Source organism: Anomaloglossus baeobatrachus, chromosome 2 (genome assembly GCF_048569485.1).
Source record: "Anomaloglossus baeobatrachus isolate aAnoBae1 chromosome 2, aAnoBae1.hap1, whole genome shotgun sequence".
NCBI lineage: Eukaryota > Metazoa > Chordata > Amphibia > Anura > Aromobatidae > Anomaloglossus > Anomaloglossus baeobatrachus.
This window is the reverse complement of record NC_134354.1, coordinates 527,656,604-527,672,812: the sequence shown is the minus strand read 5'-3', so window position 1 is coordinate 527,672,812 and position 16,209 is coordinate 527,656,604. Positions and strand designations below refer to the sequence as shown.

The window sequence follows — 16,209 nt, the reverse complement described above, 5'->3', positions numbered from 1 at the left end:
TAAAAAAACTGCCCCTTTGTTATTGACAGACGTTGGTGTGAAAATAATAGTTGGTCTTTAGTTTCTGAGAAGCTTAAAACTGCTAATATTCTTACCTTTTTTCTAAAATGACTGCCAAATAAATAAATGACAATACCTCTGTAAGTAGAAAATATACAAAGCCAAACATAAATTGCTTTTTTAGGAAATCCTAATTATTTTTAAGTGTCTAAGACTAATTAAAATGAATTTGAAAATAGATACTCAGCGATTCCTCGTGTTATCTGTCAAAACGCTCAGGCAGGTCTATGCGGAAATTTCCATTAATTTGTCAATGGAAATTACTACAGGTGACATGGCTAAATTTTGACACTGTTGGGAAATCCAGCATGCCATCTACATGGAGAAGATGGAATACAACATCTGTACTTCTGTTCCCAATGTCGGGAATTTGCCTCCATCCAGAAAAAAAATAGTCCGATTATGCTAAGCAGATTCTGATCAGAGTTCCATCAGAGTGGGATCTGTTTTTCTCCGATGTGGAGAGGATTAAAACAAAATAAGGTTCTCTATTCTATCAGCTGAATGCAGTTTGGTATTTTTCACATACCCATAGACTCAATTGCCAAGTCCGATCCAATTTTTGGAGGCAAATTGTGATTCTTATCTTTAAACTACTTGGTCCAAGGAAAAAAAAATTGGAAATGGGCACTGTCTCATTAAATAACATTAGTCTTAGGCTAGGTTCACACACTGCGTTTTTTTCACGCTGCGTTTTTGTGCGTTTTTTGCGGTAAAAAACGCACAAAAACGCACCCGCGTAAAAAAACGCACGCATTTTTGCTGTGATTTGGTGCGTTTTTTGCGGTGTTTTTGCTCACTGCGGTTTTTATGAGTGAACGATAACATTAAAGATTGTTGAAAAAAAAAAAGGTCTGATGTAATTTCCTTCTTCAATATGTTCTTCATTCTCCACTAGTGTATACAGGAGAGCAGACAGCTGCAGAACTACAAGGCTCAGCATGCTCCATCCAATAGTGTATGCAGGAGAGCAGACAGCAGCTGCAGAACTACAAGGCTCAGCATCCTCCATCCAGGACTGTATGCAGGAGGGAGAGGCAGGGGGAGCAGAACTAGAAGGCTCAGCATACTACATCCAATAGTGTATGCAGGAGAGCAGACAGCAGCTGCAGAACTACAAGGCTCAGCATCCTCCATCCAGGACTGTATGCAGGAGTTTTTTGCCCCCCCAAAAAAATGACGTGGGCTTCACCATATTTTTGTATGCTAGCCAGGTACAGCAGGCAGGTACGGGCTGCCCCCAACCCCCAGCTGCCTATTTGCACCCGGCTGGGAACCAAAAATATAGGGAAGCCCTTTTTTTTTTATTTCATGAATTTCATGAAATAAAACTACTAGGCAGCTGGGGATTGGAATCCACAGTGCAGGGTGCCCATGCTTTCTGGGCACCCCCGCTGCAAATTGCAGTCCGCAGCCACCCCAGAAAATGGCGTTTTCATAGAAGCGCCATCTTCTGGCACTGTATGCAACTCTTCTAGCTGCCCTGGTGATGGGTGGCTCGCTGGGTAATAATGGGGTTAGGGCTAGCTGTATATTATCAGCTGGCCCTAAGCCCGAAATTCATGGTTTCACGACAATATTAGGCATGGCCACTTCTAGTAAAGATAAAAAAAACACACAGAAAAATATTTTTATTATAAATAAAGCACAACACAATTAGTGACTCCATCTTTATTGAAATAAAGAACCCCCCTCCACAGTAATCCTGGGTCAAGGGTCCCGCGCCGTCCAATCCGGATCCAATATCATTTGATCGGTTTGCTGGAAGACAAAGCGATCAGATGATGTCAGGTTCCAGGAAGTGAATCACATCACACATCAGCTGATTGTATAAAAGCCGGTTATACAATCAGATGATGCATCACGGCAAAAAAAAAAAAATACTTATGTGCTGATTACCGGCAGCTCCTGGAGCAGAGTCTGATCCCGTCCGATCTCTGCAGGAGCTGCCGGTAATCAGGGATGAAGTCTCCTGCCGGCATCCGCTGACAGGTTAAGCCGGCTGGGCGCCGGCGTCACCGCGAGAGTTACGATCAGCTGATGCGTCAGGTGACTGCATCAGGTGATCAGCGCCAGGTCCTGCAACAGCTATCGGAGGTGCCCGGGGACACTGCACACAGCCGGAGTGGCGATACCGGAAGAGGAGCTGGGAGCAGACATGGCACCGGGAGTCTGCAGACACGAGAGTATGACATTTTTTTTTCTACTGTTCACTTTTGTTTTCGCAGCTGCCTCCACCTCCCGCCCAGACATGGCGCCGCACGGGAGCAGACATGCACAGGACTGGAGGTGGATGCAGCGGTGACGGTACTGGGAGGATTCACACTTCTGTGTTTACTGACAGAAGGAATCCTCTTCCTGTACATGTCACCTTACTACCCACCCCTTGCGTTTATAGCTGCGTTTTTAGTAATAAAAACGCACTAAAACGCAGCTATATTTGCAATTTGCTGTTTTCATTGCATTTTTGAACATCTCATTGAACTCAATGGGTGGAAAACGGAGTGAAAAACGCAAAAATAATTGACATGCTGCGTTTTTCTGGGCACCACAAAAACGCAGCTAAAAAAAACCTCTGTGTGCAGACAGCAAAAATGAAAACTCATAGACTTTGCTGGGGAAGCAAAGTCATGCAGTTTTCTGAGCAAAAATGCACCCGAAAAACGCGCAAAAACGCCGCGAAAAACGCACTGTGTGAACTTACCCTTAAGCGGGATTTGCACGTTGCGACATTGCAAGCCGATGCTGCGATGTCGCATGCCATAGTCCCCGCCCCCGTCACATGTACGATATCTTGTGATAGCTGGCGTAGCGAAAATTATCGATACGCCAGCTTCACATGCACTCACCTGCCCTGCGACTGTCGCTCTGGCCGGCGACCCGCCCCCTTCCTAAGGGGGCGGGTCGTGCGGCGTCATAGCGACGTCACACGGCAGGCGGCCAATAGTGGCTTAGCAACAAAAGAGAGAAAATCCAGCTCACCTGCCATCAAAGTCCATGCTTTCCTCCAGAGTGCACGAGTCCTGCCGGTCAGTCCATACTGGTATGTGTGGCAAAGAGTGAATAGAAAAAAGTGGGCTCAGCACTGGTATAAAAATATATATATATAAAAAAAAAACAACTTTTATTGGAATCCGGTTAAAACATAGTCTGGGAACACGTTGTACACAATGAAGAGCAGGAAAAACTTTACGCGTTTCGGACAGGCTAATAATTTAAAACCAAAAAATGTCCTTAGTCATAAGCTACCTGCAGAGCGGCCAGAAAGAGAATATATCCATGCTGCAGGAGAGGGGTGTTCCCTATCCAGCTGTAACGGAATGCAATCAAGGTTCAAATCCAAAGGCAGGGTTAATAGACATAAAGGTAACAATTCTAATACAGGTCCCTAAAAAAACGCATGGAAAAACATGAGGAAAAAAAAAAATAGGCCAATAGTGGCGGAGGGGCGGAGATGAGCAGGATGTAAACATCCCGCCCACCTCCTTCCTTCCGTATAGCCGCCGGCGGCAGGTAAGGTGATGTTCCTCGCTCCTGCGGCTTCATACATAGCGATGTGTGCTGCCGCAGGAACGAGGAACAACATCGTACCTGTCGCGGCAGCGTAATTATGAAAAAGTCGGAGCCTGCACCGATGATACGATAACGATGCTTTTGCGCTCATTAATCGTATCATCTAGAATTTACACACAACGATGTCGAAAGTGACGCCGGATGTGCGTCACTTTCGATTTGACCCCACCGACATAGCACGTGCGATGTTGCAACGTGCAAAGCCGCCCTTAGTGTGAACCAATGTTTCGTCAGATTGCGCTTGGACCAAAATTAGGGTCATCTGCATGAGTCCTAATTGTGTTTTTTTCCTTTTGGTGTCATTTTGAGAATGACTGGGCAGTTGTCTTCAGGGTTAATTTAAGCACACTGGCATGGAGCCTGCATTGCAGTTTTTTTTAATCTATGCACTGCCTTCGGACTCCTTGTATATTGAGATATTCTTACCTGGAGGTGAAGCTTCTACCTCCTTACATATGGAGTTAAATGGAATATGCATTACATTTCTTTGTTAGATGCACCATACCAGACAGATGAGTACTCTTGTACCTCTATAGAAAGTCTATAACAGATCCATACAAATATTGGTTGTTATATGATTATATGCAGAAGTCTTCAAGATATTCATCAGTACCTGAAATTTGGATTATGGATGACATTTGTTTTCTGTCTCTTTATGACCTTAGGAGCATTCAGAAATGTAGACTCACTTAAAAGCAATAAATGCAGGGTGATTGCAACTTCTTTAGACTGATGTCCTGGTTAGTTCTGTGTGCTTTATGGCTGGGGTCACATGAGCGTATAAAAAACTGATCCCATTCTTGTCCAGAAAAGTTGGACAATTTTTTCCTCACTTGTCATCTGTGTTCTGTCTGTTTTCTTTTTACTCAACAGCTATTAATCTTTTGTAGCACCCAAGGATATGGGATGCTCGGTCCCGGGCAGTGTCTCTCTTGGGAATGTCACGGTGGTGGCCGTTGCCCGGGTCCGTGCCCTGGGCCCTTTTTGTAATAGGGATATTTACAGGGGATTGTTGAATAAAGTTTATATGTGACGCCACTTGCGGTGTTGCGGCTAAGTGTAGGGAGCCACCGCTGCAGAATGTCTCTACTGGGGCTGGTGGTATTGGCAGCTAATATGGTAGTCCCTCCGCAAGTAGGGTTTTGCCCCAGCGGGTGTATGGTGCAGTGGGCGTCGGAAGAAGGTAGTCCACACAGGTATTCAGTGCAACTGGTTTACTCATTTTCTGAAGGTGTTAACTGGTTGCCCGAGGCCGGCTGGATTCGTCTCCAGGTCCCCTTCGTCCCAGTGCCAGTTTGGTTTTCTGCTACCTTCTTCCACTGCACCTTTCTCTTGTAAGTGGGTCCCCGTGGTATAGAACACTCGGGGTCCCCGTTCTGGGGTTTGTCCACTTCTGTCCGCCTGACGGTAGCGTGAACGCTGTGGGGTTGGAGTCTCGGGTCCTGTCCCCGGTTTTCCCTTTGCTACTGAGTCTTCAGATTCTTTAGGGTACCCCGTTGGTGCATAGTTCCGGGAATACTCCACCATACTCCACCGGCAACCACTTTTCCTGGGTACCAGCTCACCGTTAACCCGAGTCAGGGTGTTTGACGGTAGCGTGAACGCTGTGGGGTTGGAGTCTCGGGTCCTGTCCCCGGTTCTCCCTTTGCTACTGAGTCTTCGGATTCTTTAGGGTACCCCGTTGGTGCATAGTTCCGGGAGTACTCCACCATACTCCACCGGCAACCACTTTTCCTGAGTACCAGCTCACCGTTAACCCGAGTCAGGGTGTCACCGCTTCCACCTTCACTCTCCTGCTGTCTGACACTTTCAACAGTCACCGCAGTTCTGACTACTGTCTTCCCGACTACTCTCTACAGTCTGCCCCTCCCACCTGGTCAACTAGTGGACTGGAGTGGCTCCACCTCTAGGTGGACATCCATTGGTCCCACCCAAGCTAAGTACCATTGTATGGGGGAATGTTGGGGAAAACTGGGATTACCTGGGTTTTTGTTGGTACCGGCACTTGGGTTCTGGGTTCCTAAGGGGGTAGGCCCTGCATCCTTGTGGGGATGCAGAACCTTGTAGCACCCTGATGCGTGCAGGGGCGCTACATTTTTATAGGACCATTTACAGTTTCCCATCTTACAAAATGGTAATGTATCCATAAAAATAGGTTAACAGAGAACAGTGGAGATAGGTGATAATGCCGCGCCACAGATCACTTCAGGAGCAATAAGATTAACGTATCTTTATTGGCATAGGTCTACGCGTTTCAGGAGCCACGCTCCCTTCCTCAGGACCGTGAAGAACCAAGAGACATCCTTTTTTTTTTTTTTTTTTTTGTGTCATCCTGGGGAGAGTAAAGGCTTGTTGATTTGGAATGTGCTTGATGCAAATGTACCTGTCAAGTTTGCAACTGGGGCACAAGTGATGCCACTGAAGGGGTGTCTGTGTGGCCCAATTTTTGGAAAAAAGGAAGACTCTGCTTTGAGTAACCCTTGCTGTGTTTTTAAAAACGAGCCAAGATGAACAAGTCATGGTTCAGCAAGGACTTTGCTACCTATCCCAGTGTCATCCTGGGTATAAAACTGTGGACAAAAAGCGCAAATAGGGTATTACCCCAATAATATGGGGTGAGGGAAGGGGAGTCAATACTCACCAGATGGAGTTGTGCAAGTCACAACCCCTTTTGACAGCATGTAAATCGTAAATCCAGGCAGCAGCCACCCGACTACGCGTGGCTCCTGAAACGCGTAGACCTATGCCAATAAAGATACGTTAATCTTATTGCTCCTGAAGTGATCTGTGGCGCGGCATTATCACCTATCTCCACTGTTCTCTGTTATCTGCCGTCGGGTGGCTGCTGCCTGGATTTACGATTTACATGCTGTCAAAAGGGGTTGTGACTTGCACAACTCCATCTGGTGAGTATTGACTCCCCTTCCCTCACCCCATATTATTGGGGTAATACCCTATTTGCGCTTTTTGTCCACAGTTTTATACATAAAAATAGGTTGCAATACTGATGGTCCGTATGACATCCAATTTGTTTTCCCCCCACTGTACTGATATCGGTGTCAAATCACAGCATGCCAAATACAGCTGAGAAAAAAATGCAGATATGCACCACTTCATTGAATAACATTGGTCCCAGTGCGGGACCAATTTTTTTTAATCAGATTGCACTCTTCCAATTTATACCCTCATATGAGCAAGCTCTAAAAGGGAATACATTGGCAGAAAATGACTTGTGGCCTACATACCAAACACGTTATCTGCTAGATATCTGATTAATTTGTGATTGGTGGGTGTCCAACCACTGAAACCCACACTAATTGCCAGAATGAGGCACTTTTATTCCTGTTAGGGCTCTTGCGCACGTTGTGTATTTGCATGCATTTACGCTGCGTATTGTACTGCAGCGTAAATGCATTAGTCCTGCGTCCCCTGCATGAAGATTGTGCATGACACGTGCGCACGATGCTTTTATGAACGCAGTGATTTGGGTGCTAAAATATTGACCCAAATCCGTGCGTTCATAAAATGAGCATGTCAATTATTTGTGCGTTCTGGATGCAGCTCCCACTCTGTCTATGGTGGGGTAGCAGCCATAGCGCATGAAATCGGCTTTTTTCTACAAAAAAACGGCATCCTAATGTTTCTGCAGCGATTTGAAGCGCACATGTGCTGTCAAATCGCTGCAGAATATTCAGCAGTTACGTGCGCATGAGCCCTAAGAATGCCGAGGTAGTGCACAGTCTAAACCCTTACTCCATTCAACCCCTATAGGGCTCTCAAGCCCTGTGCTCAATTTTTTCTAACAGCCAAATAAAGAATGAATGGAGCAGCAATCAGGCATCTGAAGTGCTGCACCATTTTGTAACATTGATAAAAGATCCCCATCAGGATAAAAATCCTCAATCTCCCAACTTGTGCATCAATAACTTGTTTTAACCTCTTTCAGTTGGTCATTCGTTGGACACTGTTTTGAAGTTGTTACTCTTCAGTTATTACACATGTATTATAAACCTGAGGCTACATTATTCATTTTTGACAATTTTGATATACATAGCTTCTCCCCCTCATGTCCGCACGATGACCACTGCCATTTTCATGTCCACGTACCTACTATAAAGTCCATCCTTGAGTTGTACGGAGCAGCCACCTAGGTAATATAGCTGCCCCCTAATCACATATAGAAAATATTACATCTTTTCTAACACACTTTTTTTTATTGAAGATTAAATGTTTAGTTATGTGATTCTACTTAGTAAAAAATCTAGATGGTAAATACTCTGATGACCTACTTGACCCAGAAAGTCTTGTGAGATGGATGGAAGATGTTTGCTCATCTCTTTATGTGGATAATAATTTCATGGCTGCTATATGAGATCTGACGAGATGCCGCCTTCCACTTGGAATGCAGATTACTTGTTCAGCTCCTCATTTAGCTATCCTTTGAACTGTATAATCTATTTATTTAACTCTTAATATGCTAATCAGCTTCACATTTTACAGTCCACCTTTTGTATCCTTTGCCAGGCGCCTTAATCTAATCATATGGAGGGCTTTATCCCAGGAGGAAAGAGATAAGTGAGTCTTCACTTATTTTAGTGCTTGCTTGCCTGTATTATAAAAGTTAATGTTAATTTATCCTATGTTATCTACAACTACATAAAGGCATATTCCAATATGAAGTTATCACCTATACACAGTAGAGGTCAAAATGTGTAGATTTGTGGGGGTCTGATTGATGAGATCCCCACGAATCGGCCTGTTAGAACAGTAGTCCAACATGTACACCATTCCTTCTCTATAAGAGTTAAGCTGGCCATACATGTTAGATGGCTGTCAGCTGAACGTTTTCAGGCAATTGTTTGGCCGACAGCCATCTTGGTCGGCTCTCACATACACTGGAGCGCTCACTTGGCCGAGCGCTCTTGTATTCTCTGAGAAAGCCCAAAGCCCCAGTCAGGCATCTCTGCTGTGGCATATCTACAAGTGAACAAAGCAATCGGCAGTACGAAATGGTACATGCCGATTAACATCGTATCCAGCGATCAGTCGGCAGGTGTCCACATACACATTAGACCATCTGCCATACACGTAGATATTGGTGAGTTTGGCTGACATTAGTATAATGTATATTGGCACCTTTAGCTGAGTGCTGTTGTTGTTTATCTCCAGCAATCTGTAACGCCTGCCTGGAACCACAGGCTCAGACTGGCTGTAATGGACAGGCTACAAGAAAGCTGCTCAAAAAGCAGGATCCCGAGAACCTGAAACCCCTATATAGGGATTTCGAGTTACACAGGGTCCCGGAGATAACTACCTGTGGTAGGCTGCAGTCTGATGAGAGTAGTAGCCAGGCAGGGTCAAACGGGGAAATTCAAAACAGGGACAGAATCAGGCAGGCAAGGACGTAATCAGAAAACAAGGCAGAGGTCAAATCCAGATCAGGCAGTGAGGAACAAACACGGCAGGCAAGAGAGTAGTCAGAGAGCAGGCCGGGGTCAAAGCAGGAATCAATCAGAGTAGGGCGAATTAGAGACTAGCAGGAATACAATCTATATCTGGCAATGGCCAGCAGAAAGAAGGGAGAATAAAAAGGGTGTGGTGTCTTCCCATTGGCTGTAGCTGCATTGTGGCAACCTCAGCTGGAAGACACACGCCACCTACACTCAGCGAGTGGTACTGCAGGCATCAGGAAAACCTAGCCTAGTGGATGAGTGGAGCCTGCACCCACCAGAGCCATCAGCACCAACTCCTCACCCATCACTAGCACAGTCCACAGCGGGAATACAGCGGCGCCTGGTGACTGAAGCAGGAGTCACAGGAGCGGACTCTGGTGAGGACGTGACACAATCTAATGGAAATTGACAGAGCAGCAGTATACGTGTTCAGCTGCTGCCCGATTCAAACATAGGATAAGAATACCCGAAAATCCTCTATGAGCCTCAATGGCAGCCCAATAAGCCCTTTATGGTTTCTACAGAGACAAAGACACTGGTGCTTCGCTATGGCACTATGCTACAGAGGTTTTTTCCTCTTAAAAGCAATGCATCAAGTAGAGAGTACATCTGTTATATGGATTCTGGTGGAACATAACATGTTTTATTTTCTGCCCAATTAACAAAGCCAATGATTCTTTTAGTGGGATTTTAAGTTAAACTTTACTGCTTGTTACCTAGGTTACTGGCCACTTCTGCAGTCTGTTAGAAGTGGACCATTTCCTACACAAAGGGTGTGTGCTTGCAACCTCTATCCATTACAATTTGTAAGTGCTGCTATGAATCTGGCTGGAACACTGGGTCCGGTCAGTGATCCTGCACTCCTCTAATGCTAAGGTAAAGCTGCTTCTGCTTGCAGCATGGGAGAGTATACAGATTGGACCAGCGGCGCAGAGTGTCTAATCTATCCATGCCATAATACAATAGGTTTCCTTTTAGTTATATATAAAATTACAGAATCCATAAACTCATATTGAGGTGTGCCAAATGATTGAGTCAGCTCTGCTATATCTGTTATACAGTGGGGAAAAAAAAGTATTTAGTCAGCCACCAATTGTGCAAGTTCTCCCACTTAAAAAGATGACAGAGGACTGTAATTGACAACATAGGTAGACCACAACTACGAGACAAGATGAGAAAACAAATCCAGAAAATCACATTGTCTGATTTAGCAAGATTTTATTTACAAATTATAGAGGAAAATAAGTATTTAGTCACCTAAAAACATGCAAGATTTCTGGCTCTCACAGACCTGTAACTTCTTCTTTAAGAGGCTCTTCTGTCCTCCACGCATTACCTGTAGTAATGGCACCTGTTTGAACTTGTTATTAGCATAAAAGACACTTGTCCACAACTCATACAGTCACACTCCAAACTCCACTATGGTGAAGACCAAAGAGCTGTCGAATGACACGAGAAACAAAACTGTAGCCCTGCACCAGGCTGGGAAGACTGAATCTGCAATAGGCAATCAGCTTGGTGTGATGAAATCAACTGTAGGAGCAATAATAAGAGAATGGAAGACATACAACACCACTGATAATCTCCCTCAATCTGGGGCTCCACACAAGATCTCACCCTGTGGGGTCAAAATGATCACAAGAACGGTGAGCAAAAATCTCAGAACCACACAGGAGGACCTAGTGAATGACCTGCATAGAGCTGGGACCACCATAACAAAGGCTACCATCAGTAACACACTATGCTGCTAGGGACTCAGATCCTGCAGTGCCAGACGTGTTCCCCTGCTTAAGCCAGTACATGTCCGGGCCTGTCTGAAGTTTGCTAGAGAGCATTTAGATTATCCAGAAGAATTTTGGGAGAATGGCATATGGTCTGATGAAACCAAAGTAGAACTGTTTGGTAGAAACACAACTCGTCGTGTTTGGAGGAGACAGAATGCTGAGTTGCATCCAAAGAACGCCATACCTACTGTTAAGCATGGGGGTGGCAACATCATGCTTTGGGGCTGTTTCTCTGCAAAGGGACCAGGACGACTGATCCGTATACTTGAAAAACATGATGTCAATTACAGGCCTCTTATCTATTTAAGTGGGAGAACTTGCACAATTGGTGGCTGACTAAATACCTTTTCTCCCCCACTGTATCTGCTATATCTGTATGTTCTGCTTGCAATATATTTCAAGTTATTTTTGCAATATCAATATTTTTGAACATACATTTCCTGTAAAAGCTTTGGCAGTGATGCACCAATCTCATACTTGGATAATAAAGAAGCCCTACTTCAAGCTTTAGACAGACTAGGATGGCCGGTCTCTGCTGACAATGTAACGTTATTAGAAGAAGAAATACAAGCAGGAAAAACGTATCTCCAACAAGCTCTGGATCTGCAGGAGGTCACCAAGAAAAAATCATTCACCGAAAATTCAGATACACAGGTAATGTCTAACATTTCTTCTATAAAGTACAAATACAAGCATCCATACATAATGTAGAGTAATATGTCATCCGTGGCATCCAAGAACCATCACTCTTATTTTTCAGTCATCTTAGCATCTTAGCCTTACACATAGGAGCTTGATTTTGTTTTAAGGAATAGTTGTTTTCTTTAATGCGCCATTTAGTATACCATATAATATATATTGGAACTTTTTAAAATATATATGTGCTTGCAATGGAACGAAAACAGCAAATCCATCATTTTTTTTCTTACTTACCTTTTTTTGAGTTATTGCGCCAGCGTTTTATGCCACATAAAAGGGTTCTCCGAGAAAAGAAATAAAATGAATAAATAAAATATTTTTGTTTTGTAAAAAAAAAAAATATATTGAAAGGGGTTCACCGAAAATGTAATAAAATAAATAATACACATGTAAATATTAAAGATTTTTCTAAATACCCTTATTTAACAAAAGGTATGCTTTATTTAGTGCACTTAGGATTTGAAAGATGGCAAATGCCATATATCTGTGCAGCTGTCATAGACATCAGAAGACATGCAGTAGGGCAGGCTGTGTGAAGCACAAGACAAATGCACTAAAACTGTCAGGCTACTGAGATGGATGTTCATTCTCAGTCAGCTAAAGAAAGCTGATTATCTTCTCATTTAGTCCCCTCCTTTCAGTGTCCTGTCAGGTTAACTGAACAGAGCAATGCATGTTCACAATGCCTGACCAGATACTGCTTTTACCCGACTTCTGTCTTGAGCAAATGTTCTTTACACAGCCCATCCTACTGTGTGTCCTCTGAAATCTAGAACAGGTTGGGATTGATGGCAGTTGTTTATAATCCTGAGAACATGCACTAGATAAAGCATACCTTTTTGCTAACTAAAAGTATTTACAGAAATGTTTAATATTTAAATGTGTATTTTTTTTATTACATTTTTGGAAAACCAGTTTAAAAACAAACTTTATACTTAAACTTTAAACTTTTTTTTAATTTTTTTTTACAACACAAAAATCTGTTAATACATTTCCTTATTCTGACAGCTGTAACTTTTATATTTTTCGCAGACAAAGTGGTATGAGAGATTGTTTTTTGAAGGCCGAATTTAAGTTTTCAGTTTTTTAAATACTACATTTGATCATTTTTTTAATCCGTTTTTTTGTGTGTCAGTATAATGTATAAGGAAAAAGCTACATTTTTGGTGTGTGCCTTGTGCTTTATTTATTTATTTATTTATTTATTTAATTTATTTATTGATGGTATTCACCTTACTGGATAAGTAATGTGGCAGCTTTATCATACCATGCATGCTAATACCAATAATATGTAATTTTTAGAGGGTAATTTTTACATAAAAACTGCATTTTAAGTAGCAAAACGGTTTTCTAGAATTGTTTTTGTAATTTTTTTTGTACTTTATTTATTTTTACAAATTTTATTTTTAACTTATTTTTTACTATGAGTCTTTTAAATTCAATGGTATGCTCACTGGACTGATATATTGCAATATTTCTGTACTGTAGTGCATCGGTACAAAGATATATTTTATCTGCATCAGACCTGTCAGTGTTGCACTAACACCCGGCCTGCTAGACCCCGCATGTAGCAGGGTGGAATAAATCTGTATAGTTGGTACCATGGAAACAACTAGGACCCTGCAATCACTATCACAGAGTGCTGATGTGATTAAAGAAGTTTGCTACTGATGGCTTAATCTGTTGGGTTAAACTGCCATAATGGGTGCTAATGTAGCGCCCCTGAGACCATCAGGGTGCTACAAGGTTCTGCATCCCTACCAGGATGCAGGGACTACCCCCTTAGGTACCCAGAACCTCAGTGCCGGTGCCAACAAAAACCCAGGTAATCCCAGTTTTCCCCAACAATCCCCCATACAATGGTACGTAGCTTGGGTGGGACCATGGATGGCCGCCTAGAGGTGGAGCCACTCCAGTCCACTAGTTGACCATGTGGGAGGGGCAGACTGTGGAGAGTAGTCAGTCTAGAGTTGACAGTGAAGTGTGAAGGTGTGACTGAGCAACGTCCTGACTCGGGTTGACGGTGACCTAGTACCCAGCAGAGGTGGTTGCCGGTGAAGTACGTTGGAGTACTCCTGGAACTATGCACAGATGGGGTACAGGACCCTAGGACAGGAAAGAGCTTCAAGCTGACCTGTTAACACCTGCACAGCAACGAGGACCATCAAGAACCTTGCTGACCCTAAAGAATCCGAAGACCCAGTAGCAAAGAGAGAACCGGGGACAGGACCAAAGACTCCACGCTACCATCAGGTGGACAGAAGTGGACAAACCACAGACCAGGGACCCCCAGTGTTCCATACCACGGGGACTCACTTACTAGAGACAGGTGCAGGGGAAGAAGGTACCAGAGAACAAGACTGGCATTGGGACGAAGGGGACCTGAAGGCAAAACCAGCAAGCCTTGGACAACCAGTTAACATCCCAAAGTGAGTAAACCAGTTGTACTGGATACCTGTCTGGACTCCTTCTTCCGACGCCCACCACACCATACACCTGCTGGGGCAATACCCTACTTGCGGAGGGACTACCATACTAGCTGCTCATACCTTCAGCCCTAGTAGAGACATTCTGCAGCAGCGGCTCCCTACACTTAGCCGCAACACCGCAGGTGGCGTCACGAATAAACTCTATTCAAATATCACCTGTAAATATCCCCTATTACAAATAGGGCCCAGGGCACGGAACTGGGTAATGGCCCCATCATGACATCATGACATTCCCAGGATGTACACTACCCGGAACCAAGTACCCCATATCCCTGGGTGCTACACTAACACCGATCCTGGCTTATGCATCAGGATGTGGGCTGTAGTATACTGCTGTCATCTCTATTATTGTTCGACAACGGGCGCTGTATACTTATCTCTCAGCGCTGTAAACTTATTTCTCAGTGCTTTAAAAAGGAAGCATTGAGGAATAAGGCCCCATAATGACCACCGTAAAAAGATGTTTTGCCTGAAATTACAGAGTTAAAATAAATGGAGGAAAAAGATCCATAGTGATCAACTTTATTCCTTATTGAAGTCAACCATATCCTGATGAATTTCTTACAGCACTTCATCAATAATCACCACAGCGAATGGATCACGTTTCTTCTGTGGTGGGATTTCTTGTACTATGTGAGTCCTCTGCTAAATCTCAGTTCCACATAGTGTATGCACAGCAGCCCAAAATCCATTTCCCTGTGGTAATCACTTCCTGCAACTGAGTGGCCGATGTTCTCATTGAAAGTTTCTCTGAAATCTGGACGGAGACCAAGTCCTCCCTGGAACAGTCCATCATCCGAATGAAGAGGTTATGCAGATAAGAGACGTCTAGACCCTCCTTTATTCCGGCCTGGAGACAAAGTATACAGTTAGGTCCAGAAATATTTGGACAGTGACACAAGTTTTGTTATTTTAGCTGTTTACAAAAACATGTTCAGAAATACAATTATATATATAATATGGGCTGAAAGTGCACACTCCCAGCTGCAATATGAGAGTTTTCACATCCAAATCGGAGAAAGGGTTTAGGAATCATAGCTCTGTAATGCATAGCCTCCTCTTTTTAAAGGGACCAAAAATAATTGGACAAGGGACTCTAAGGGCTGCAATTAACTCTGAAGGCGTCTCCCTCGTTAACCTGTAATCAATGAAGTAGTTAAAAGGTCTGGGGTTGATTACAGGTGTGTGGTTTTGCATTTGGAAGCTGTTGCTGTGACCAGACAACATGCGGTCTAAGGAACTCTCAATTGAGGTGAAGCAGAACATCCTGAGGCTGAAAAAAAAGAAAAAATCCATCAGAGAGATAGCAGACATGCTTGGAGGAGCAAAATCAACAGTCGGGTACATTCTGAGAAAAAAGGAATTGACTGGTGAGCTTGGGAACTCAAAAAGGCCTGGGCGTCCACGGATGACAACAGTGGTGGATGATCGCCGCATACTTTCTTTGGTGAAGAAGAACCCGTTCACAACATCAACTGAAGCCCAGAACACTCTCAGTGAAGTAGGTGTATCTGTCTCTAAGTCAACAGTAAAGAGAAGACTCCATGAAAGTAAATACAAAGGGTTCACATCTAGATGCAAACCATTCATCAATTCCAAAAATAGACAGGCCAGAGTTAAATTTGCTGAAAAACACCTCATGAAGCCAGCTCAGTTCTGGAAAAGTATTCTATGGACAGATGAGACAAAGATCAACCTGTACCAGAATGATGGGAAGAAAAAAGTTTGGAGAAGAAAGGGAACGGCACATGATCCAAGGCACACCACATCCTCTGTAAAACATGGTGGAGGCAACGTGATGGCATGGGCATGCATGGCTTTCAATGGCACTGGGTCACTTGTGTTTATTGATGACATAACAGCAGACAAGAGTAGCCGGATGAATTCTGAAGTGTACCGGGATATACTTTCAGCCCAGATTCAGCCAAATGCCGCAAAGTTGATCGGACGGCGCTTCATAGTACAGATGGACAATGACCACAAGCATACAGCCAAAGCTACCCAGGAGTTCATGAGTGCAAAAAAGTGCAACATTCTGCAATGGCCAAGTCAATCACCAGATCTTAACCCAATTGAGCATGCATTTCACTTGCTCAAATCCAGAGTTAAGACGGAAAGACCCACAAACAAGCAAGACCTGAAGGCTGCGGC

The 16,209-nt window shown here is 43.8% G+C and overlaps 1 protein-coding gene across 1 annotated transcript in view; it reads left to right on the top strand.

The window, feature by feature from the left end:
* VWA3B (von Willebrand factor A domain containing 3B) overlaps positions 1 to 16,209 on the top strand; it is a 363,812-nt gene that overhangs the window by 206,881 nt on the left and 140,722 nt on the right. The window contains exons 21-22 of the mRNA XM_075336597.1: positions 8,158 to 8,208; positions 11,320 to 11,524. Of these exons, the coding sequence (XP_075192712.1) occupies positions 8,158 to 8,208; positions 11,320 to 11,524 (256 nt within the window). The remainder of the gene's footprint in view (positions 1 to 8,157; positions 8,209 to 11,319; positions 11,525 to 16,209) is intronic.